General features: G+C 40.9%; 1 protein-coding gene and 1 long non-coding RNA gene across 4 annotated transcripts in view; one reads left to right on the top strand and one right to left on the bottom strand.

The window, feature by feature from the left end:
• TMEM64 (transmembrane protein 64) overlaps positions 1–11,058 on the bottom strand; it is a 325,182-nt gene extending 314,124 nt beyond the window's left edge. For all 3 annotated transcript variants that reach the window (XM_078072242.1, XM_078072241.1, XM_036117180.2), the window contains exon 1: positions 10,047–11,058. In XM_078072242.1, coding sequence (XP_077928368.1) covers positions 10,047–10,844 — 798 coding nt within the window. In that variant the 5' untranslated portion in view covers positions 10,845–11,058. The remainder of the gene's footprint in view (positions 1–10,046) is intronic.
• A 68-nt stretch (positions 11,059–11,126) lies between these two features.
• The window catches only part of LOC118551418 (uncharacterized), a 108,373-nt gene continuing 92,619 nt past the window's right edge, over positions 11,127–26,880 (top strand). The window contains exons 1-3 of the long non-coding RNA XR_013447498.1: positions 11,127–11,166; positions 13,509–13,740; positions 24,230–24,455. This is a non-coding gene — a long non-coding RNA (uncharacterized LOC118551418). The remainder of the gene's footprint in view (positions 11,167–13,508; positions 13,741–24,229; positions 24,456–26,880) is intronic.

Below are 26,880 nucleotides of genomic sequence, written 5' to 3'. Positions count from 1 at the left end.
GCCCACTCCCCCTTCCTTTCCCTTCCCTCCCCCAAATTCCTCTTCCCGTGTCCCCAATCTCAGTTTCCTTAGCTAGACACCTCAGAAGTCAGTCACACAGTTCATTCCTCCCTCATTCCCACGTCTACTCATCTGTCTTGTCAATTTCACTTTCTAAATACCTAAGAAACCTACCTACTGTCTGTTCTATTCCTATTCAATCTCTCCTCTCTAGTCTGGACACGGAGAGGAGACCCACCCGCACTCACCACCTATGCTAAATCCTGCAGAAATCTTTTAAAAATCTAGATCTAATCCTGCTTTAACTCTTTCCTACAGCCATCAGAATATGGTTCAGGTTCACTTCCACAGGCAGTGTGCTTCACCACCCAGACTCTGATTATCTCATGCTTCATGTCACATTATGTTCTAGGCACATCAAAATTCTTTTGTTCTTAGAATACTCCTTGCTCTCTTTTCCTTCTGGGCCTTTACACAATGTTCCTTCCCTCTGGCAAGGAAACTCACATCCTTCCTCCCACTCCTCTTACTTGGGCAAAAGTCCTAAACTGTCTTTCATTACTCAGTCATGGACGTCTCTAACAAACCTTCCCTGAGCTCCCTGGTCTGCATTAGGAACAGCTTTCAAATTCTCTGATGGGACACTAGACGGTCCCCATCCCCTTCACGCTGGAGAGTTAACTAAAAATTTCACCATCTGTTTGCCCTTCACCTCTTCCCCAGACTAGAAATTCTGTAAAGGAAAGGACCTGTCTTGTTCTTCATTGTGTCTCTGGTCTTGAGCACATGCCTACTATATACTAGGGGCTAAATACATGTTCATTGGATGTTGACGATATCAACATCAAAATTGTTTATAAATGTGGAGACCTATAATAATTGCCAGTTTATAAACAGGTGAGGACACAAAGTCCACTTGTAATCAGTTGCTCAGAAACAGAACACCTCCCCCCACCCCAGAAGAAAATAATGTTATAAATGGAAATTATCAGCAAAATTTATGCCATACTATACCTAGAATGTTATTTCTCCACTAGACTGCAAGCACCTAAGGGATTTGGGATGAACTTTGCCTTGTTCACGGCTATAACTCTAGCATCTAGAACAGCAGTGGGCACAGATTAGGTACCTACCAGTTACTTATTAAGTGAATATTGAATGAATACTAAAAGCATTTCCAGTAGGGCGCCTGGGTGGCTCAGTTGGTTAAGCAACTGCCTTCGGCTCAGGTCATGATCCTGGAGTCCTGGGATCGAGTCCCACGTCGGGCTCCCCGCTCAGTGGGGGATCTGCTTCTCCCTCTGACCCTCTTCCCTCTTGTGCTGTCTCTCATTCTCTCTCTCTCAAATAAATAAAATCTTTAAAAAAAAAAAAAAAAGCATTTCCAGTAATCTCTGAGGTCAACCTAATGTCAAGGTTGAGACCCTCTGGTTAAGCAGCAACTGTGAAAGTAATCGGAAAAGTCTTGCTACTGGAAAGAAAAGACAAGGCAGAGGCTGAGAGAGACCCACTCCAACAGCTTGTACAGGCTTCTACAGACAAAGACGGGTAGGTCAGTAAGTCTACCTGCAAAGCAGAGGCCATCTTCATATATACAGACCTTTTTGTTAGTTCAGTGCACCTAAATTAGGAACTGCTTTTAATGGTTAATATTTTAGGGGTCACTGATCCATTTGAGAATCTGATTCACACACACACACAAAACCTTTACCCCAGAAAAAAAAATACACACACTTTACAGCATATATTTTCTGGAACATAAATTAAAAAGATCTTATTTGTAGAGCTGAAAAACTATAGGCTTATTATTTTTACTCACCCAACAAAAATTTATCAAATGCCTTCTATACATAAGACCCAGCTGTCAGCAGGGATAAAGACACAAAGAGAGAAAACCATAGTTGACTGTGTCCATTTTAAGTCATTCTGTACCATTCTTAATAATCAAAATGTTCATTACATCCAGTAAAAGGTCACAAGAATCATTAATAACATTTACTCACAATGTTATATAAGGAAAGCACAAGCATTCATTAATGCAGACTACAAAAATAAACACTAAAATGTTAATGATTGTTTTCTTCTTTGTACTTAACTATACTTTTCAATTTTTACAATGAACACTGCTGAAACTGTTGAAATAAGTTTTAATAAAACCCATTTGCTTTTAAAGACTTTTTTTTTAATCTAGATAAGGGACAATAAGACATACTGTATGTGTTACTAAGATACAATAGGCTAGAGATACTGAATTGTGAATTGTAAGCCCACAGATGAGGCTTTAAAAACCACAGAAACTAATGAGATAACTGAAGGGGCACAAAGAGGGGTAAACAGTTTCAAAGAGGTAATGGCCAGTTGGACTCAGTGTTACTGTGAGGCCTAAGGGTATGGGTTGAGGTGGCATCACATTTGTTAACTTGGCCATCATATCTGATCCTTCAGAGATAGACTCCAAGGTCCTTCAAAACACACACTGATCTCTGTCTTCCTATTCCATCCAAGCTGTACCCAGTAGACCTTAATAGTGAAAAGAAAGGATCATTAGATACCCTGGTACAGTGACAAGTATCATGATCCATTACCTATATCTGCATCTATGGTTATATCTATAATACAGAATAAGAATTTAGGATGAGAAAACATTTTCATAAAACTTACAATCACCAAACTGTTAAAATAAAGGGGGATGTTAAATTGTTGCTCAGAACATCTGCCTTCTTAACAGCAAACTATGAGACTTTGTCTAACCTCTCCCCTTACAAATAAGAAGATTGGGGGCCAGATCATTAAATGACTTCCCCAAAGTCACACAGGAGCTGAGACAGAACTATAGGTCCCCAAAGAGTCCATGAGGCTAAGACTTTACCATAATTGTGATCTTACAATACCTAGCCTGTCAAATACTTTCATTGTAAAATAAATTTCAGTTCAACTGTGAACTAAATTACTAAAACTTTTCTTTTTCTTGATTATTCAGTGCAAACCTGAGGAAAATTCATTAGTTATATTTGCTTTAAGTTCGTCTTTAATCTTTTGCTGTCATTTAGTTACTATACCAGTTTCACAGCTCCCTGCCCCTCCCAAAACCAACAGAAAATCTTTCTGTTGCTGTTTTTAACCTATTACGGGCTCATAAAAATAACAAAAGTAATTAACAGTTTGCTAACATATAATTCTTTAAAATGGTTCCACTGAGAAGTGAGCCAGGGTGATGGGGTCAGGTCTTGCACTTTTAAATTTACTCATTTCTATTTTGTTTGCATTCTACTCACAGTATCCACATATTTATTGCTTTTGTTTTCAAAAAGACAATTTTGTTAAATACAAAGGTAAGTAAGATACACAGGAGAGCTTAGGGGCCTCTTCCTACAGTTGCAGGGGTTCAGGCTTAATTGCTATTTTATTAGAGTCACTGCTGAAATTCTAATGCAAACTTTTTCTATAAAGTGCCAGGCAAGAAATACTTTAGGCTTTGCAGGCGTTGGGGTCTCTGCTGCAACTCTGCCAGTTTAGCTTAAAATGAGCTATAACCAGTGTAAACATGAATGAGGATGGCTGTACTCCAATAACACTATTTACAGCCACTGAAATTTGAATTTCATGTAACTCTCATGTGCACAAAATATTCTTCTTCTTTTGACATTTTTTCCAATCATTTAAAAATGAAAAACAAAACAAAACTTTTGGTTTGTGTGCCATACAAAATCAGATGGTGGACCCAACCAGGGACCACAGTTTGTTGACCCCTGCTCTGAAGTCCTGGGATAATGTCTAATTCAACTATATAGAATCTTGCCCAGAGCCTGACGCATGGGAGGTCCTCCTTAACATGTATTCAGTGCACCACAGGGCAAGTGCTCTGCAACTGGAACCAGGAAATCTCTGAGAAATTCAGCTCTTCTTGGACCAAGAATAGAACCTTGGGTAAGTTCATGACTCTACTATTTACTAATTACTTTGCCACTTTGTGCCTCAGTTGCCTTAGTGGTAAGATGAAGCTTAAGGTTGATAGAAGTATCAAACAAGTCATGTGTGCATGTTAGAAGAACAGTGCCTGGGGGCGCCTGGGTGGCTCAGTTGGTTAAGCGACTGCCTTCGGCTCAGGTCATGATCCTGGAGTCCCGGGATCGAGTCCCACATCGGGCTCCCTGCTCAGCAGGGAGTCTGCTCCTCCCTCTCATGCTCTCTGTCTCTCATTCTCTCTCTCACAAATAAATACAATCTTAAAAAAAATAAAATACTTTAAAAAAAAAAAAAAAAAAAAGAACAGTGCCTGGCACTTACTAAGTGTAATACAAATATCTATTAAGTTACAAAAGAAAAAAAAAATCTCTGAGTTTTGATGTTCTCTCTTTGGAATGCAGAGGATGGAGAGAAGGAAGTGGTAAATAATGAGCAAATTATATATCTTATCACATCATGTAGCAGGTATCACTAAACACATTTTACAACAGAAAGTATGGCTCAAAAGAGTAACTATAACTAGCTCAAGAAGCCACAGTAAATGTCAGGACCAAGTCTGATTTCAAGTGACACCTGTCCTCTATAGAACTCTGCCTCTTAGTCATGGATAGCTCCTCAAAGACCTGCTGTGATGATTACAGGGTATCATATATGTAAATATGCTCTGCAAACTGCAAAGTGCTATATAACATATGAATAAGAGAATCTTTCATGCTATGCTTCAAGCTTTTATTTTAGGCCTCAAAGATTAAATGATGATGGAAACAAAATTTCCCATGGGGAATTATTTAAGAAAATGAACCTACCAGATCTTTGACTTTTTAAGTTTTTCCACGACCAAAGTAAAAAGAGACAGAGAATGATTTTTAGGATCTCCCCTCTGGAAGCTCCAAGTACCATTATGGATTCTGTTACCCATACCAGCCATCACATAATACTTTTTGGATTAAAATTGACATTTCACAGAAGGTAACTTTAAACTACAGAAAGTCCAGATGTCTCTAAAGGGGCATCTTAGAGCAAACCTTATGAGACTACTCTAATGCTAAATACAGGACGGGATGTTATTCTTGTGAATGTTTTTGGTTTCCAACTTTACAGACAAGTTTCTTCTAGGAAAAGGAAAGGAAAAAGGAAAACCTGAAGTTTCAAAGCTACGGACAAGATTTGCTGTTTGAATCAGAAATATCATGTCTACCTCCTAGAATGCTAAGGATTAAAGAAGTTAACACATCAAAGAGCATTTAGTAATTGAGGAATGGCAAGAGGGTACAGAGGTATGTATGCTATGAGGGTTTGGAATTTATCCCGAGGGGACTAGAAAACCCATTTGAGAGTTTCCTGCAGGGGAGTAACAAGATCAGATTTGCATTTTAGAAAGATCTTTCTGGAGAGAGAAAAAAACTGGAAATCCTTGGCTCAGAGGCAAGGAGACCAGGTGGGAGGCTGAGATGCCTGAACCAAAGTAATGGCAGCAGGTCAAACAGACGTGTTCAGGAGGCAGAATTCATAGGATTTGGCCGATGATTAGTTGTGGGGGATGAGAGAGAGAGGAGGTAATCAAGTGAGAGTCATGAAGACTGCTACCAAACACCCCAGTTCTAGCTCCTTCCTGGTACCTGCATGACTCTATTGAAGTTACTGCTGGCCAGGTAACTTGTTCAGGCCAGTAAAAAGTGAGATGATTTCCAGATGAAAGCTTTAAAAACCAGTGTTCAATTCACCATGTCACAGTAACCAAGTGAAAGATGGTGGCTCTGTCAGCCTGGATCCCAGGGTAAAAGTGACCTAAAGCAAAGATTCCCTGACCCTTCCCCAAGCCAAGCTGAACCTGAAGCTGTGTCAACAAGTAAGCAAACCTCTACTTTTTAATTCATTGAGATTTAGGGGTTTTTACTACAGCATAATTTAACCTGTCCTGACCAGAGCTCTAAGAAATGCCCATCCTAGACATGTGTCCAGATGAGAACAATACTTAGAGGGGCACCTGGGTGGCTCAGTCGGTTAAGTGTCTGCCTTGGGCTCAGGTCATGATCCCAGGGTCCTGGAATCGAGCCCTGCATCGGGCTCCCTGCTCTGCGGGAAGCCTGCTTCTCCCTCTCCCACTCCCCCTGCTTGTTTTCCCTCTCTCGCTGTGTCTCTCTCTGTCAAATGAATAAATAAATAATCTTAAAAAAAAAAAAAAAAAGAACAATACTTAGAAACACAAACAAACTATAAGTCTATAAATCTGTCTTCATAGGCAGTAATAACTACAGGTACAAGATTACATTAAAAATGGGGGAGAGGGGAGCTTTAACTATTTCCCAGCAAAAAAATAGGCGCATTGGGCGCCTGGGTGGCTCAGTCGTTGAGCGTCTGCCTTCGGCTCAGGTCATGATTCCAGGGTCCTGGGATCGAGTCCCACATTGGGCTCCCTGCTTGGGAAGAAGCCTGCTTCTCCCTCTCCCATTCCCCCTGCTTGTGTTCCTGCTCTCGCTATCTCTCTCTGTCAAATAAACAAATAAAATCTTTAAAAAAAAAAAAAGGCGCATTTTTTTTTTTAAAAGGAAAAAATTTAAATATGTACTTGGGAAATTATATTTCTTATGATCTAATAATTGAGACTATAAAGTGTATGTACTTTTTTCTTATTTCAACAGTTTCAAAAACGTAGAGTGTCAGTTTGCTTATCCCTTTTTGGCACACATGGAAAAAGCAACGAAATATGGTTAATAATAGACACAAAGCAAAGGAGAGCCCCTTTTCTTCTTCTATATATTAACCTTCACAATCATCTCCTGCGTCTAAAATGTAAATACCACTACCTGCACCACTAATAATAATTGCTAACAATGACTGAGAATTGACTATGTGCCAGGCAATACTTAAAGCCTTCCCTAGACTAGCTTATTTAACCCTCATAACTCAGCATGGGCTAACCAAGGACTACTTCCAAAGCCTATGCCTCTCATGACCACTATACCTCACTTCCTTTTTAAGGTAAGCTCAGATCAATTTCTTTAATCAGGGGCATTAAGAAAATGAGTTTTCTTAATGGAATAGAGAAGGGGGGGAGGATCTTTTAAAAGACAGGAAGGGAAGAAAAAAACAGAAATATGCGGGGAAAGTGAGCAGCTGTGGGCAGTCAGGGGGTATGAGGGTAGAGAGGGTGGAGGTAGAATGAAGTTCTAGAAGACGAAAGAGAGAGACTAAAACAAAAATCAGCCTAAACTAAGCTTTCTTTTCACCCACATACCCTGGGTGAATTCAGTAAACTGTTTTAGTTGAAAGAGCTAATAAGCAGATAGTTAAGAATAAAAAAAATAAACAAAATGTAACCGACTACGTTCACTGGCTCTACAACACACCCTGCTTATGGCTATGAGTAAAAAATTACAGTATGACACACCTCATCAGCCCATCCTGGTTTCAAACCTCAGCTCCCCACTTGGTAGGTGAGTGACCCTAAAAAAGTCTCTGGAGGGCTAAGCCTGTTTCTTCCTCGGTAAAATTATGCTAATATCATCTCTTTAAGAGACCATTTTCCTTTTCTTTTCCTTCTTTGCTCTTGACCCCACAGCACCAACTTTAGAGTTGCCTCTTGTCAAGTGTGGTTTCAACTACATAATTACCTTAAATTATTTCCAAGCACAAAGTATAAATTCTTATTCATGTATTTAGTATGTTAAAAAACTGTCCTTTTATTTTAAAGATTTTATTCACTTATTTTAGAGAGAGAGGAGGGGACGAGGGTGAGGGAGAGAGAATCAAGCAGACTCCCTGCTGAGTGCGGAATAGGACATGGGGCTCAAGCCCAGGACCCTGAGATCAGGACCTGAACCAAAACCAAGAATTGAACACTTAACTGACTGAGCCACCCAGGCACTCCAAAACTGTCTTATTTTTAATTAACAAATATATAATGAGTCCTCATTATATACCCCGGACTACAGTAGCTACTAAATATACAAATATACAATGAAGCCATGGGTTGAGACCCTATCATAAAACCATAGTGCAATTATTTAGTACCCAGGTGACCTTGGGTAATAACAATAGTAATGGTGACAAAAAAGAACATGTGTTTGTTAAGCCAGACTCTACTGCATGTATTTGTCTTATGTTAATTGTCTCAATAATCCTATAAAGTAGGTACCACTTCTTTCCCCATTTTGCAAATAAGGAACTGACTACAGAGAAGATAAGCAACTTGATCAAGGTCAACAGATTCTATGCAGACAGTAGGACTCCAGAGCACTAGTCCTGTGCTCAAACTGTTAAACAAGTCTACACTATATGCATAAATACATTATGCAGGGCTGGCTTAAAGATTAGAAATAATATTTGGAAAGAGCTTAGGGTAGTAAGCACACAGCAGGTGAACAAGAAAAGGTACAAGGACACAAGCTATACTGGAGAACAAAGCCAACTAACAGAAGGAAACTATTCAGGCCCTTAGTCCCAACCCTCTTCCAAAGTCTTAGAACATGTGATCTATTTTACCCAAGGCTGGGTCAAAGTTCATGTTTATACTTAATACTATGGCTGTTGTAAAAGGGAAAAATTTAAGGCCAAAAAACATATCAAACCACCATAAACACCAAACTTTCTCTCTACAAAAAACCCTTATCTATTTCCATGCCTCCATGAGCCTCATTCTAGTTGTTGCTGCTGTTGATTAGAATCAACATGAGATTTGCAAAAGACATTTAAAAAGAAGAAGAAAAAAATCTTAATTTCATCACAAAAATGGTAGGTTGGGTAGAATTTTTTTTTTTTTTTAGATAAACTGCTAGTTTATTCAAATTGTTTAACCCGGTGGTTATAGTTTGTTAAAGTTATATATTGTTTTGAAAGCAATTCGTGGTGATAAAAATTATTCAAATTAATGAATCAGGAGATATTTGGGCTTTAAAACAATACCACACTCCTAAAAATACCAATTTTTATCTTTTAGGGATCAGTGGTTAGAATTAGTCTTAATTCAAAACAAAATGAGAGAGTTTCTAGGGACTAACAATAATTTATTTTTAAAACAATACAATGTATCAGAATCACTAGCATAATATAAAATACATCTATCCCTATGGTTTTGAATGCTGTTATCTCTTTACTTCCGTACCACAGTTTTATTCAAGTCAAGCTGAAGGGCTGAGTTCCTGGGAAATCACTATATGAACTCTTTGTAGTTTACAATCATTGAATTTGGGGAACTCAGTAATCTAGTTCAATCCCTTCACTTTAGAAAAGAGGAAAGCAAGGACACATAGGGTTAATGATGTGGTCCAAAGTTAGGAAGTTTGTAAAGACAGGATTCCTTTCTTCCGGGCAGATGGTCTCCTCACTAGCAGTATTTCTATTCCTCAGTCAATTGCACTGAGCTAGAGAAAACTAAATAGGATAAGCAGAACGTATGAATACAAGCAAAAAAGAGTGTAGAAGATGTGTGTAAAGAAAAATATATGCTCACTAGGCAAAAGGTTATCTGTCCTATTTTGTTTTACCCCTACCGAGTGATTTCAAAATGCAGTTCCTCCAAAGAAAAATAAACAGGAGGATTTCCCCCTTTGCATCGTATTAAAGCAAATTATCTAATGAAGAAAAGGCCTATTACAAGTTTTAGGAGACTATAATATGGAGTCTGAAGCTACTCCCTCCACTGTTTACCCAAACACTTCCTTCAGCCTCGTGTCCTTAAAAAGTTGAGTCAAAACCCTGGATGCATTTTTGCAGGCCAGAGAGAAAGCTAGGAATGTGAAGCCTTCACTCCCTGACTGTTGCCAAAGCTACTACAGAAATAAGATGACAAATGTTTAAAATTGACATTTCCATTCATCTCCCCTCCAAGTTAAAAGGACTTTTCATTTTTAACCATACTCATATGCCAAAAAAGAGTTCTTTCTCTACCAGGTCTGAGGCCCCGACTTAGATTTATTTGTATGAGATTTCTCAGCGTGCGACGCAAAGTGATTCTAACTCCTGTTGTCAATGTCACTTCTCTACTGGCATTTATCTGATGGAGCGCCCTCCCAGGACCGTCACAAGACCGCTGGAAAACAGTCTTGGAAAGGGATGGGGGGCAGCGGGACACCACTTACCGAGAACACTGCATTCTGAAGCCCAAAAGGTATGGGGGTCAGTCTGGCCAGCGCCACCACTTTCAGGCCGCTTCCTCCCTCCACGACGCGAATAACGGCGCTCAGCTTCTCGCTGCTCTGGATCCTGGCGGCCACCCAGGTAGTGAGCAGCCGCTTGCAGACCACATGCGCGATGAAGGTGCCGATGAGGACGCCCACCACCATCAGTCCCATGCCCAGCACGAAGCCGTACAGGTAACCGGCGGCCACGTTGAGCACGATGTAGCCCCAGCCGCAGGGGAACGAAACCACGATGAAGCCCACGACGAACAGCAAGACCCCCAGCAGCGAGTCGAGGCTCTCCACCCAGAGCAGGAGGTGCTGCAGGTAGCGGCGGACCAGGGCCAGGGAAGCGAAGCACAGCGCGGCCAGCACGCACACCAGCACGAGGCTCCGGCACCAACAGGTGCTGCCGAGGCAGCAGCAGCGCCAGTTTCTCACCTCCGCCACGCCGACCACCACGCCGCCGCCGCTGCCGCTCCCGGGGCCGCCCGCCAAGGCCCCGCCCGGCGCCGGCAGCTCCGAGGCCGCTGGCGGACCGTGGCGCTCCAGATAGGCGCCGAGCAGGGCGCCCGAGGCAGCCGCCGCCGCCGCCGCCGCGCTCGCCCCGCCCCCGCGGGGGAGGCGATCGGCAGCGTCGTCCCCGCCCGCTGCCCGCGGCAGGGCCCAGCGGGCCGGCAGCTCGGTTCGGCCCTGGAGGGCGGCGTGCTGCAGGAGCCGGGGTAGTGCCTGGAGCAGGCTCCCGCTGGGGCTCCACATGCCTCGGCCGGCGCGGGCCCTCAGCCGGCCAGCCCCTCCGCCGCGGCGCCTATCAGGCAGCGGCCCTTCATGGCTCCCCGTACGCCCTGCCTGGACTCCCTGCGTCTGCTCGGGGGGCAGGAGAGGGCCCGGGGTAAGGGCAAGGTCTCAGCGGCGGAGGGACGGGTCCGACGGAGAGTGAGAAAACTCTGGACCCAGCACCGGCCGGGCCCGCCCCTTTTCGGCCAGAGGGGGCGGGGGCCTCGGCGTGGGGGCGGGGCCAGAATGGCGCTCGCGCTAGGCCCCGCCCCCCTGACGCACAGTCCGGCCAGCTGCAGGGATGGTGAGGAGGGGTTGCGGCGGCGGCCGCGGGGCCGGCCGGGGCTGGGGCTGCTGAGGGGAGTTGCTGGGAGGAGAGAAGGAGCCGAGGGGACGTGGGCACCAGAGAGAGAGAAGAAAGTGGCAGTGAAGTAGAGTGCGGTGACTGGCTGGGGACCCGGCGCGCTCCCTGTCTCCCCTGGCGGGCGCGCGCGTGCCTGCGTGTCAGGGCACGCGCTCTTCTCCCCCGGACCGAGTCCCAGTCCGCAAGCTGCTTGGATCTTTGCCCATTGGTTGTTTCTGCAGTAACCTCTGATTCGAGCGAGCAGCTTTTGGGACGCTCACATCCACAGCTCCTTGGGCGACACTGGAGGAAGAAGAGTTCTTGATTTGCTCTGAGGAGAATTTGCTAATTGTTTACCTCCCCAGTCCCCATGTGGGAATCACGGATCCTTCAGGAGATGGAGTAATTAGATAGAAAAGCCCACCCTTGACAGAATGCCCCTTCTAACCCCAGAGGTCCTTTACCAAGTGCCAGACACTTGGACTAGGGACTTCTCAAAAAGATTCACGAAAAGACATTTCTTAAGGATTCCCATTATCAAACGACTCCTCAAACTTTTTTGCTGTTTTTTTTTCCGCTTTTCGCCTTTTTAACTTTAATGTTCCCCGGGTCCTCTTTCCTTCTTCCTTTTTTAGAATTGGTTGAGCCATCTCATCCACGCCCATAACTTAGATCCCACCGTGTTTCCCTTGTTCTGATGACCCCCAATCCCGTCTTTCCCTTTTGCTTCAGCCTGTGGACACGTGCGAGTGCAGTTCCTGTAGGCGCCTTAAACTTAGCATGGCTTGGTAGATAGCAACTTGGGCTCCAATGCAAAACATTTTATTAAGTGTGGAAGTGGTCATTAACTTCTGAATCTCAGGGTTTGCTTTTAAATAGCAAAATGAAGATAATAGTACAACTTAATGACATAAAGTGAGGATTAATAAAATACAGCTGACCCTTGATCAACAGTGGTTTGAACTGTGTGAGTCCACTTACACTCAGATTTTTTCAGTATACTACAGTTCTATAAATGTATTTTCTCTTATGATGTGCTTAATAACAACTTTTCTATAATTTATTTTATTATAAGAATATACTACATAATACATATACGAAATGTATTAACCAACTCTTCATTGGTAAGGCTTCCAGTCAACAGTAGGCTATTAATTTTGGGAGGAGCCAAAAGTTATATAGGGATTTTTGACTGTGTAGGGACCAAATCCCCACATTTTTCAAGGGTCAGCTGTAATAAAGTAAGATGCTTGGCCCTATGCCTGAAATCAGTGTTCAGCTATGTGAAGGTATCCATAATTAAAAGTATCATCTCCACAAGACCTGCTATTCCTTTTGAGTTACTTATTTCAATGGATGACCTTCTACCACTTGCCTGCCGGTTAACTGACCAGGACACTTTGGGTCCTTACTGATCAGGTTCCTGCTTCTTCATGCCATTCCTCTCAATCCATTTTGGTTTGGCTGAGTCAGGAAAAATACCTCAGTGATGTCAGACACATGCTTCTTTCTTCACCTTTTCCAACTGCTGTGGCTCACGTGGAGGAGCAGCTCCTAATGCCTCCTTGCATTTAGCCGGTTTTACTTCCTCTCTAGAAGCTTCCAAAACTACCTTCCCATCAGCACCACACTCAATTTGATGTTTCCTTTCCATTTCTCCACTGTTTGCTACATAATTATTATCACATTTGTCCACTGTGTCCAAATTTTTAGTCTACATCACTGTCTGTGTCTTTAGACTGAATTTCTTCAAGGTGGGCTCATTACTTAAGCACTAAGAAGGAGTAAGCACTTTATAAATGTTTGAGGAATGAATAAATTATCACAGTTTATAGGAAAAGATATTAAGGCAGACAAACCAGACAGGGCCAACACAATTGTCTGGGCAAGAATCCACGAAGGGCTGAAGTACGGTAATGGTCATGGAGTTAGTAGGATGAGAATAAATTAGAGGGGAACATCTATAGGCTTGGAAACTAAATGAATGTTGGAAGAGAGGGAGGTGTCAAATATCTGGGTTTCTTAGATGATATAGTGGCTCAATTATGGGTCCACTAACCAAGAGAAAAAACACAGAAAGTTTCTGGGAAAGATAAAGGATTAGGTCTTGGTACTTGAGATTTGAAATACCTATGATTTAATCCAATTGTGGCATTCCAGTAGGTAGTTGAAAATATGGATAAAGAGTGACAATGGGGCATTTCTTAGAAATTTTGAGATTTGTGTATAGGCAGCAGTTAAAGCCATGGTTATGGATGAGTGAATGGTGGTGAGTGTATCAAATATTTTCTGTTCTCTTTCAGGTACAAGCAGGATTGCATTTCCTGGCTTCCTTATAGTTGGGATGAGTCACATGACACATTCTGCCATGAATTGTGAGCATTTAATTGCTGATGCAAGACCTTCCAGAACTCTTTTTGCTCTTTGCCATGGCAATCAACAATGTTCCAGAGAGTATATGCTCTGTAAGTCTTGGTCTTAGAGGGAGGATGATGCAGAAAAGAGTCCCATTCACCTCATGATGGATATTTAAAAGTGAGTGAGAAGTCAACACTGGTTGTTTTAGGCAACTGAGATTTGAGGGGTTTATTTGTTACCAGAGCAGATCTTCGTCATTTCTGACTGATGGAAATTAGAAGAGAAGAATGAAATCTTGAGAACACTAATATATTCATTAGACTATTTTGCATGTAAGAAAGACCCAGAGACCACCTCAATTAAAAGGGTGAAAGCAAAAGGGTTTATATGGATATATGAGTAGGTATTAGGAACGAAGGCCCTTCTAGAAGCTGTTCTCTTATTTCTTTCCCATTGGCTCTCCGTTTTTTCTCTACCTCTTTGATCTGTCCTCACACTACTCTTCTTATCCTCTCCCCTACATTTCAGAGGAACACAGTCCAGTTGCAAGACCCCTTATCTCTGAGCCCCATCATTGGCTGCCAGCCAGTCGGTCGTCATGCTACTTGTATGTCAGGCACCCATCCTGACCCAAACAGTGCCACCCCTACACAAAACACCTCCCAGCTCTCCTGAACCTGGGAGCTCTGGTCAGGGCAATGCAGACTATAACAAGATGTTTCCATCCTTGCCTGCTACGATTTATTTTTCACAGAATTGCTGAAGCTATGTTTTACAAATGGAAATTAGATATGTCTTAACTTACAAACACTCCAACCTGCCACCCCCAGCCTAAAACCTTTCTGTTGCATTAGCAAAAACACCCCAACTCCTTGCTAAGTCTACAAAGCCCTTTATGATCTAACTTCTGCCAACCAGTCCTGCCTCATCTCCTGCCACCCTCCCTCCAGCCACACCGGCCTCCTGTCTCTGCCTTGGATAGGCCAAACTGATTTCTACCTCAGGATGTCTGCACTCTGCCCTTGCTAATCTCTCTTGTTTGAATACTCTTCCCCTAGCTTTTAGAAAATTTATTATCTCTTCCTTCCTTTTTATTTATTTTAAGTTTTACTGTCATCTCAGAGATAGAGTCTACATTAGAGTAATGGTACTCCTTTTTTTCATTTGTATCTATGATCTGAAATGTGTATAGTTATTGCTTTACTGTCTTCCCTAAGGAGTCTTGGGATCTTCTGTAGTCCCTAGAATAGTTCCTGGCACATTAAATATTTTTAAGTGAATAAAGGGGGGTGGTAGGTAGTGTGCTTGTGACTGGCTGTTTCCTGCTAGTCCTCCATCTGGGTTCATTCTCTGCTTTTCCCTGCCTTGCTGTGTGTCTCAGGAGGCTGAGCTCTAGAGTTTGCATTACCCAGCCTCCTCCATGCTCTGGCTTTCCAGTTAGGTTTGACCAATAAAAGGCAGCAGAAGAAGATGGAGGATAGTAGGAGTAAGAAGTGGTCAGGGTATTTACCTCTGCCTAACCCAGCTTCACTGTGTTTTTGGCAGTAACTGAATTCTTCCATGATCAAAGTTCCTTTATCAAGTTTCCAGCTCCATCCTGGCTCTGGTAATGGCTTCCTGATGCTACACCATCCTTGTAATACTCCCTTGATTAGACTCTCTTTACTATGGTTTCTGTTGCCCACTGGGACCCTGACTGATAGCTGAAAAGGTTAAAGGCTGATTAGTTCAGTACTACTAACACCCGAGTTCACACAGCTTACCCAAGGCTACACAGAGAAAGTGATGGAACCAGGTTTTAAAATCAAAGTTCAGGCGTTATGAAAGATCAGGAGAAATTATTATCCAAGGAAGAGAGAATATTAAGAAGGAAGGAAAGGATAGCAGTGCCCAATGTTGCAAAGGGTTCAAGGTGAAAGAAGGACCAGTAAGTGTCCTTTAGATAATCTGTTTTAAAAGTAGCCACTACGGGGGCACCTGGGTGGCTCAGTCAGTTATGCATCTGACTCTTGGTTTCGGCTCAGGACATGATCTCAGGGTCTTGGGATCGAGTCTCGCTTCCGGCTCCCCACTCAGTGTGGAGTCTGCTTGTCCCTCTCTCTCTCTCTTTCTCTCTCTCTCTCTCTCTCTCTCAGCTCCATCCCCCCCCCACACACACTGTCTCTTCCTCTTCCCCCGCCACCCCCCCACCCCCACCTTTCTCTCAAATAAATAAATAAAATCTTAAAAAAAAAAAAAAGTAGCCACTACGGCATTAGGGAAAGTACTTTCAATGAAAGGCAAATTGTAGAGGTTTGAGAGTAAATGAAAGGTGAGTATAGCAGAGTTTAAATGGCTCTTTTGATGATCCTGAACAGAAAGAAAGGAAGAAAAGGGTGACAGCTAGGAGGTGATGCCAGGTGAGGAAGATGGGGAGATTGTGTGATGTTCCAGCGTGTTCATAAATTGAGATAAGGAAGCCTGGGGAGAGAAAAGGATTGAGAAACAGAAAGGAGAAAAGAAGTGATGAAGCCAGGTTCCCAATGAGGTGAGGAGGGTGGGATTAAGATCTGGGGAAAGGATTAGCTGCCGGAGGCAATGCTTTCTCTGAGGTTTAAAGAAATGACTAGGAATGAATGCAAATTTGCCAGAGCTGATTTCTAATTGTAATGGAGTCTGTCATTGGGGGTTTATTTGGAGAATGCAGATAGTTTTTCTCTCCCCTTTGATAGCCTAGGACATGATTTACATGAATTTCCCTGATCACAAATAATTTCCCTGATTTATCTTCTCAGCTCTTTAGGTGTCAGTCATACACTGGGTACATTTTTCCAGCCTCTTTGTTATAGACTTGCCACTGTGCTTGTCATTTGAATTCCCTACTTTGTTAGTATCTGTGAGGAGATGGAAGGAGGTAGAAGAGGGAATCCAATCAAGCATTATTAATTACATTTAAAAGCAAAATGGTAAGATGCTATTAAAAACTAATTCAATGGTAAATTACTCTGCAAACTCTAAATTATTTTATAATTATGGATTTCACAATATTTCACAATATTACCTTCACTTAAATTTAAGGACATCCATAATGATAAGTACACTTTGATATGTGGGTATTGAAATTAATAGTTAAAATTAATTTGCTGAGATTATTATTCATGCAAATTGTTTCTCATGCACAATTATGAGTCTTTGCATGAGTGTAATGTTTCTACCTTTCTCTGCCTCATATTTACATCTTTGATTGGTAGGTTTTGGGGAAGATTTTAGGGTTCTGAGATCAAAATTAGAATCTGGTTAATTTTGTAATAGAGTTTCAGAAGGCTTGAATTCACTTCATGAAACTGTGTCAAATGAACACACATGCCAGGCCTCCTTCAGTGAGGACTCCTGCAGCCAAAGGAAATGAAAGTGTAAGCAGTGCATCAAATAGTGGAATCAGAATAGTGCTCTTCTTCAAGAAGCTCTCCAGCTAGCAAGGCAAATACTTTGAACACTACTTTTGGAGCACTTCACAGAAGACAAGTGCCTTATTTTTTTCAGATTTGCTTGAGATATATAATTTAAATGAGTGTCTGGACCCTGTGTGAAGTTGTTATATCAGTGTTAACAACTAATTCTTTCTAATGCTGTATATTTAACTTATTTGTTCAACAGAAGCATAGTGGGGATATATACTTTGCTAGCTGCTTTGAGACTATAAAGATGAAGGAAATTCATTTCCTGCCTTCAGAAAGTACGGTCTAATTGTGAAGAAGGGAACATTAACTCAATTACAAAGCATGCGTAATGGGTGCATCAGAGTGGTGTCAAGGGGTTTGGGATGGCAAGGGCAAGGTAGATGATTCCTGATGGCTGGCCATTTCCAACAAATGTTCTTCATTCTGTTCCTGGGTTTCCTTAATTCCAGGAGCTAATTGTGAATATAACCAGTCTTCTTCTATAACTCCCTCTGTCCATCATTACAGTTGTGATGGGAAATGCTATAATTTCCTCCAGCCTTGATCTGCCATCATTTTGCTCACGCACCTGTCCATCCTTTACCAAGTACACATTTTCCTGAAGAGTATATCTCCAGCCTCCCTCTCCTCTTACAATGCTCTTCAGTACATATTTGACCCAGAAGGAGTGAGTCTTGATGGAGGTGGCAGGTAAAAATTAGCAGAAAAGGGGGAAGCACCCACTCATATCAGCTAAGTAATTGTTTAGCTAATTACCACTCACAGTACGAAAATTACAGGCTGATGCTACAGTTATAACTTCCAGTCCAGAACAATCAGAAGATTTGGTGTTTCTAATTTCAAGTATTTTCAATTCTGTGAAAACAGTATATCAAGGTTCAGTTAGAAAACTGTTGTTATTCACAATAGTGGGGGAAAATGCCAAGCCTTGCAGTTATTATAATTCTGTTACTGTACAAGTAGATGTACACACAAAGTATTGCTCAGTCTAGCCACCACATTAATAAACACTATATAGGATATTAAGGAGACAAATGAGTATAAAATATTATGTTTAAAGTTTTGTTTAGAAAGTAAGGAAAAGGAAAATTCAGAATATCCGACTGCCAATGAGCCTTATTTCCCAGTATAGAAAATAGGATCAGAGACTGATATTGATTATTTCTGTAGACTGAATCTATTATTTTTAGGCACACAGACACAGAATTTTATGATTTCTAACATTTATTAAATACTTGTGGCTTTTCAACTGTTCTCATAAGTAAAGATTATAAAGAAAATATGATCAGAGAATATTTTTTAAATTTGGATTTGTATCAAGATCATTTGTTTCATCTATTAAATATGAGTTCAGGAGGAAGGGCATACTCTGCTGATCTCCAGGCATAAAGTGACCCATCTGGCTGAATCTGGCTGATTTTCTTTTGCCTCATCTCTTCATGTCATTCTCTCTCAAATCTATCCTCCCATTTGAAGAGGAAGAAGAGAGCAATCTCCCTTGGAAGAGGAGGATTCATCTTCAGTTAAAAGAAAGGAATTAAAAAAAAAAAAAAAAAAGAGTAGCCAGTAGCCAGGCTTGCTTGTTAAACCACCAAATAAGGTCTTATTCAGTAATTACTTATTGGGAGCATCTATGATTCCAGCATTTTAAAGGGCACACTGAGGGTGAGACTCTGCCCTTACAGGTCCATCTTGTGGTGAGAGAGGCATAAGCAGCTGTAGCGTGGAGTGTTAGGTCCAAGGGCGGCCCAGAGGAAGGAGTGACTAAATCTGGGTATCAGAGAAAGTTTTGCAGCAAAGGTGATATTTGAGCTGGATGTTGAAGGATGAGTATACACTTATTTATATCCTGCTTATTCCAAAAGGATTTTAAGGGGCTTTGTAGGAGTTGACCAGATCATGGAGGAGTAGAATAGCATTTCAGACACAGGAAGTGCCAAAGCACAGAAGTGGGAAAGGGCACGATATGCCTGAGAAGTCGTGGGAAGATCTGAGGACAGATGATGCACGGAGTACACATGTGAGCCTGGGGGAAGGGAGACAGCATAACCACTGTGTCAGTCTCTTGCAGTGGTTTGCAAACTTGAGTATGCATCTGAATCCCTGGAGGCTTTTAAAAGCACAGATCCCTGGACCCCATCCCCAGAGAGTTTGAGTCTATAGATTTGGGGTGAGAGGGCAAGGAATTTACATTTTTTACAGATTTCCTAGTGATGTTGATGCAGCTGGTCCTGGGACCGCACTTTCAGAACCACTTCTTTAGAGTTTGGATTTTATCCTATAGTCAATTGAGAGTACCTGAAATTTGTGTAGCTTAAGAAAGAAAGAAACAGATTTGGATTTAGAAAGTTTACTGGCAGCTGTGAGGAGAATGAGTGAGGGAAACCAGTTGGTAGATTATTTCACATGTCCAAGAGACAAAGTAAATGAGCCTCAACTCATTTATGGAAAGATGAAATACACTTGAGAACATCTAGAGGCATAATCAAGATTACTTGGAATGATTGAATATGGGGAATGAGAAAAGGGAAGGAATCTCAGAATGTTAAGATTATGTTCCATAATGTAACCGAAATACTATAAAATTTATGTATTCAAAGAATCTCATGTTACCAAAATCTTTAAAATGAGGTCTAACAAATCATACAGAATTTCAGGTGACTTTTTTGCCAGTGTCATGTGTCATTTTTCATAGCTAAAGAGAGAGAGAAGCCTTGGTCACAGTCATTCAGCAGTCACTCCTCAAAATGTGTGACATGAAGTCCACTCAGGTATGGTCAGGCCTTCCTAAGGCAGCATCATCTAGGGGTGCTGTTTACCCACTGAGTCCACTCAGAACATCAGAACTTTGGCTACAAGGATCAGTTATGGTCTTTCCAGCCTCGATATACTCTTAATAACTATAGGAGGGTCCCCCCATACATAGGACTTTGTAGATACAACATGAGGAATAAATTGCAGCTGGCTGAAACCATAAAATAGAGAAGTATAGATGAGTAACTTGATCCTAAATTGAACCCATAATAACATTCAGCGAAGTTTTGATTTTAGCTTCAAGTTTCTCTTTGCAACTGAGTCCTTAGCCAAGTGTGCCTAAGGAACCATCTCTGTTCTGTTCTCTCTTTGTTGTTGTTCTTAAGGTGCCAGGTTCTGCTGACCCTTTTCTTGTGTTTTGTGCTGTTCTTTCCTCTTACTAGGCTGTTGAAATGGTCAGTTCCTTATACAAACCCTTTTTTATCTTTTTGCAGTTTCCGAATGTTTCCATCAATGTAATCTCTGCCAATGGCATTTTTAAGGAGGTTGCTTTGTTCAGTTCTCATTGCCAAATACTTATAACCCATTAGCTTCTCTTTGTTTTTTGCAGCCCATTAACCCAATATGTCTTTTGCTTTGGACTCCAGCCTCTGTGTTCTACCCCTTGCTAGTATTGAGATAGGAATGGAGTGAGGGAGGAAAGTATGGAGTAGAGTGGGAGTAAGGTGTCCTATTTTGCTCCTTTTGAACTAGAAGAATAACTTTCAGATGGGGTGTAAACCGAAAACAAATCTCTCCCTTGGACAGAAATGTTACCCTTTCTTTAACAACATTAAACATAATCTTTGGCTGTAGCCTTTCAGGAACTTTTCTGATTGATTATTTTATGCTCACAAATCATGTGGGGAAACAAAAAAGGCTTTATAGTCATTGTTGAGATTAGAGGGGTTCATATGTTACTCCTTCTTCTCACCTCCTAAATTCTGAACTGAGAGAGACACGTGAGTCAGGAAAAGGAAGACCAAAACTTTAACTCTACTACTGATAGGGTTGATGGGGAATCTGTCTTAGAGTGAAAGCCAAATAATGACAAACTACTGCCAGTCTAGTCCTCGGACAGCCCACTAGAGGGAAAGTTGTAATCTGTATCGAGGACACATTAACCTAAGCTATCAGCTGTCACCCTCCTCCCAGGTAATTCCTCCCACCACCATGTGGAAGAGCAAAGGGATGGAGGGCAAAAAGTCCAGATAAACACTCTTTCGTGGAAACCAGGGGATGAATTACTCAAGACAGATATATTTTCTAATAAAGTTTTAGTGGTAGTTCTAGGAAAATACTAATGACTAACCACACAGTGTGTAACAATTGACTTCTGAACAGTGTCAAAATCATCTCTTCTTTTAAGGTAATTAATGTCAAAGATATTAGGAATTTTAAAAAATCAGGAAAGTTAATGTTTATTTTCCAGTCTACAAATGAAGATGACAAATGGCGTAATTAGATGCGTAACTTGTAATAATTCCACCAATGATCTGTTTAATTTAAAAATAGATGATTTGGAGAGTTAAAGTTTTGTTTTTGTTTTTTTAAGTTGTCACATGCTGCTAGTTATTGCCACTCCATTTCTCCACCTTCCACCAGTGCTAAAAGTTCTATCTGGGTATGTGACCACCCCGCTAAAGAAACTATTGCCCAGTCTCCCTTGCAGATAGAAGTAGCCAAGTAACTAAGTTCTCAGCAATAGAATGGCAGAGTAGAACTGATGCGTGCAACTCCAGTCTCATTTGCTTAAAGGAAATGCCTTGCTCTCCACTTTCTTTCCCCTTCCTGGGTTAAGATACTGAGATAACAGAGATCAGTGGCATCAGGGACTCTTAATGACCTAATCTACCAGAGCCTTTCTACCAGCCTAGACTGGCCAGACTGTAAGATGAGAGAGAAATAAACTTCTGCCTTTTTTAGGCCACTCTGTTTTTTTGAGTCTCTTTTTAATGTCAGGTTAACATTTGTACCAACTAGTACAAATATTTATGCCTATTTCTGGAACTGTTAAACTATTCAGTAGGAAGAAATCTGCACAATTAGCTATTGTAGTGGGTTGAATAGAGACCCCCAAAAGGTAGGTCTATCCAGAACCTGTGAATATGGGCTTGTTTGGAAAAAAGGATGTTTGAAGATGTAATGGACAGCACATGTCCTTATAAGAGACAGGAAAATACAGAGAGGAGAGGGAGGCAATATGAAGAGAGGGAGGGATTCAAGGGATGCATCTGTAAGCCAGAGAACTCCTAGAGCTGCCAGAAGCTGGAAAAAGCAAGGAAGGATTCTCCCCTTTCACAGGGATGACCCAGTCTACACCTGTGAAGGAATAAATTTATCTTGTTTTTAAGCCACCCAGTTTGTGGTGGTTTGTTGCAGCAGCCCTAGGAAACTAACACAGCTATCTAATAAAATTTGATAAATGATGATGAAGAATGACAGAGAGAAATTAAAAAATCATTTCTTGTTTTGTTATGAAATACTGAAAGGAGCATAGAGCACTAATATGAAAGTGGTTCGTTCACTAATTTGTAAGACACCTTGGGGCACCTGGGTGGCTCACTTGGTTAAGCATCCAGCTCTTGATCTCAGCTCAGGTCTTGATCTCAGGGTCCTGAGTTCTCGCCCCATGTTGCTCCACACTGGGCATGGAGCCTACTTAAAAAAAAAAAATTAGGGGCACCTGGGTGGCTCAGTCCAGTAAGCATCTGCCTTTGGCTAGGGTCATGATCCCAGAGTCCCAGGATTGAGGCCCGAACTGGGCTCCCCACTCAGCGGGGAGTCTGCTTCTCCTTCTGCCCCTCTCCCCTCTCATGCTCTCTCTCCCACTCTGTCTCTCTCTCTCAAATAAATAAAATCTTAAAAAAAAAAAGACACCTGGCTGATTGCCTGAGGCATATCAGCCACTGACAGGTGCAGTGTATATAAAAATAAGAGAGACATGGTCCCAACTTTCAAGAGGCTCATAGTCTTCTTGGAAAGGACATAATGAACATGGACAACACTGTTTGATTCATTTAAAAAAAAGCTAAAAGGGAAAAAACTTTATGTCACAATTTTAGGCTACAATTGACAATGAGAACACCTCCCATAGAGTTGTTGGACAAATAAGTTTGACCATCTAAGAAAATCAGATATTCAGTTTGTTGTACAGCAATCATTCTATCTGGGAAATATGACAAAAACTGTAATAAAAATGGTTCTCTGTATTTCTAAAGCTATCACTTTATAAAAGTTAAGATTATGGACCTGGACTCCTGTTTTTGTATCTTTATTGCAAGTAAGTTGATGAAATAACACAACCTTCTAACCAGTGAACATCTCCAATTTAGAATGTTTTAAAAAAATCTATTTATTTATTTATTTATTTAGTAGGCTCCACACCCAGCACGGAGCCCGACATGGGGCCCAAACTCGACCCTGAGATTGAGACCTCAGCCAGGATCAAGAGTCGGACGCTCAAATGACTGAGCCACCAAGGCGCCCCTAAAAACTTAATAAGGAAAATTCTTCTAGAGTAAAGAGAATTGTTCATAATTCCTCCTCGAGGGGCGCCTGGGTGGCTCAGTCGTTAAGGTCTGCCTTCGGCTCAGGTCATGATCCCAGGGTCCTGGGATCGAGCCCCACATGGGGCTCCCTGCTCAGCGGGAAGCCTGCTTCTCCCTCTCCCACTCCCCCTGCTTGTGTTCCCTCTCTCGCTGTGTCTCTCTCTGTCAAATAAATAAAATCTTAAAAAAAAAAAAAAAAAAATTCCTCCTCGCATCCCCAGTTTATGAAACACACTTTTTTGTATTTGGCAACCCCATAAATCAGGGATTTATTTCAAAATTATGTCCAAAACAACAAAAATTGCTCTTATGATCACATAGAACGAATGCATTGAGTATTATTCCTTGGACGGCATTTAGACTTTGGTATGAGCAATGCAAGATTCTCCCCTACATAGATAAACTACTAAACAATATGGAATCTATTGTCCAAGTCACCTCTAAATTTTATTTTGGAACCAAAGATCCCTGCTAGATCCTTTTATTGGGAGGGACCTCTCCCCTTAATTACTCCCACTGTCTTCAACATGATATAGGTAATGTGAAAATCTGATTCTACACTTTCCCCTAGTATTTTAATGTTTCATATCATTCTTTTTATTTTGATTCACTTCTTATTTTTCACTCAATGCTGAAATTGTATGATATTTCCTTTTATACTAGGCAGTCTTATCTTGGACCCACAAAATGAAGATTTGCTGTATAGGAAACATGTACTGAAAATAAGTATGCATAAAAATACTGGAAGGAAATACACCAAAATGCTCTCCTTCGGGTGTTGGATTTATGAGAGAGTTTTTGAAATCTCCTTAGTGGTTTCTATCCTAACCTTCTATAATAAATATTTAATTGATTTTGATATTTGTTTATTTGCAATTTAAGGTATCACCTTTATTCTACATATGGACATAGGTAGGAGGAGACTGCAGTGGGGTCTGTATCACTCATGCTCAAGTGAACACATCTGGGCCCAAAGTTGTCTTCCAGGATCAGATGGAGAAGCTGGAGTATCCCTTCTGAGGAATTCCTACTAAGGAATCTCTACCTCAACATGCTTGCAGGGCAAAAGTAGTGCTGAGCTCTTCTCACCAAGCCACAAGGCATGCAGGTAAAAAGAAACCAACCTTCTAAACATTTTACTCAATCCAAATTCATTTTAAGTAAGAAATATTTACAATGATATTGAGAAACTATAGTCCCAAAGGAAAACAAAAACAAATGACATCACTGACATATTCAAGTTTATCTTAAGTTTTAAAAAGGGTAATGAAGTTACATTTTCATGTAAATACCTAGGTATTTACTATAATCTTAGAATGTTATTTACTATATTTACTATAGGTACTTACTAGGTATTTACTATAGGTATTTACTATAACTTAGAATGCCATATGGTGGTTACGAATTTATAGAGACTTGGAATGTATGTATATATTTGTAGATGCCTAGAATTTTCATGAATTGTCTTTTTTTGCCACTAAATTCTATATACAGCTTATCTCAGTAGTATTGGTTTTTGATCGTATATAATGTTTGATAAACCGATAGCTTTTGGGAGAGGGTAACATGAAACCCCCTTGTTCTATGAAATTAAAGTGGCCAGGAAGACTTTTATTTTAAACACCTACTCAGGTAAAGGGCAGACAACAAAATCAGTTTTGTGTTGATGTTGCTATTTCTTCACTCTGAGTAAGATTTTTGTTGGACTCACAGCCATTTTGCTTCCTGGGGTGAATCTTCTTTCATATTGTTTTATCCAAGTTTTCATATGGATGTTTTCAAATAAAATATGTAAGTGGAAAAATATGAAACCAGCAATGTTGCTTTCCAAGTGTTCAGTGTCAACCTCAAAACACAAAAAAGAGAAAACCAAATGGGACAACGAATAAAGTTGTCTTCTTTTTTTTTTTAAGATTTTACTAATTTATTTGAGAGACAGCATGAGCAGGGGGAGGGGCAGAGGGAGAGGGAGAAGCAGACTCCCCACTGATACCAGCCTCCATCCCAGGACCCTGAGATCATGACCTGAACTGACGTCAGATGCTTAACTAACTGAGCCACCCAGGTGCCCCAAGTTGTCCTCTGTTTTTAAGACTTAAAACATTCACTTATAAAAACACTGATGTTCTCAGACAAATGGAAAAATGTTCCCCCTGGTGAAACAGTACTTGCTATTATAGGATATATAGTTAAATCAAATGAGAAATAAGGGCAAGCATAGACAAATACTAAAGAAAAACTTCATTGTGCAAATGTTCTCAGAAATAAACTTGGGAAAACATACCTCCCTGAGTATAAATATTTCAGCTGAGTTTATGGAAAGGTGTTATCTGTTGAAGTCAGCAGAAATCATGCCTTCATACAATTCTGGCTAGAATATGGTTTTTTAATGATTGCTAAAGTCTCATAGAAAGGTCTATATAATTTCTTGTTTTAATTACTTGAAGCAGGAGTTCTTGTTTCCATGTTTAGCTTTTCTGCAAATTAATATTTTAAAATACCAATTTCCTAAAAATGAGGGCATGATCATTATTTCAGTTGTAAACAATCAGTTACACTCTTTCCTTTGCAGACCTGCCTTGCAAATATTATGTGAGCGTTTACATGTTAGCAGAACACCAGCTAGCCTCATGTCATGTTTTGGTAATGTCTGTACAGATATTTCATCTGTGGGAGATATTTCATCTGTCTGTCATGGATCAACCCATTAGTAAACCGTGCTTATTTTAAGTCTTCTGTTTTTAGCCTAATGATTTATCTAACTGACTTTTGGGGTCTGTTAAAGAACAAAAATAATTTGGAATTGAAAACAATCCATATTGTCACAAATAGAGAAAATGTGTTATAAGGAATAGACTAAAGCAGTTTTAGCTCATCAGATTTGATGGAGGCCATCTGCTTTTGTTGCCTGCATCAGTCCCCTTCTTTAGCTTACTTATCTGCTGATTCTGCCATAGAGCCTCAGCTCTATGCAAGACCAGCCCTGATCATGCCTTAAAACAGTATGAATCAAGCTGGCATTTTTTTTTTCCAGAGTTGTTCAGCAAACATAAGAATATACCAGTCAGAACACAGAGGAGAAATACAGCCTGGAGATGTAAATTTAGAAGGCACCAGCATTTTAATGGTTAGGAAAGCCTTGGAAGTGGGTGCAATCATCTAGGAAAAGGGAGTAGAACAATCTTTATCAGTTGTCTAAAATCCTGAGTAAACACAACACCTTCCCCTCATCCAAATTGAGTATCAATAGCCTCAATATCCACATTGTTCCAGCTTTGGTTTTTGTGGTTTATATTATAAAACTAGTATCTTTGCACAATTTTCAAATTACTATAAATTTAATATGCACTTCCAGGTTATACATGCAAAACCCCTGATGAATAAGGAGAGCAGCTAGATGAGCATAGTAACTCAACTAAGGGAATGGCCATGGCTCCTATCCACCTCCCAGCCTTGCTATAAACAGCAAATGAAACCATTTGGCTTGAGATCTTTGAGACTCGGTATACAAAAGTCAGAACTTACAGGATGCT

Source organism: Halichoerus grypus, chromosome 5, assembly GCF_964656455.1.
Source record: "Halichoerus grypus chromosome 5, mHalGry1.hap1.1, whole genome shotgun sequence".
NCBI lineage: Eukaryota > Metazoa > Chordata > Mammalia > Carnivora > Phocidae > Halichoerus > Halichoerus grypus.
Note: the sequence above shows the minus strand (reverse complement) of the source record. Positions and strands in the feature narration are given on the sequence as shown.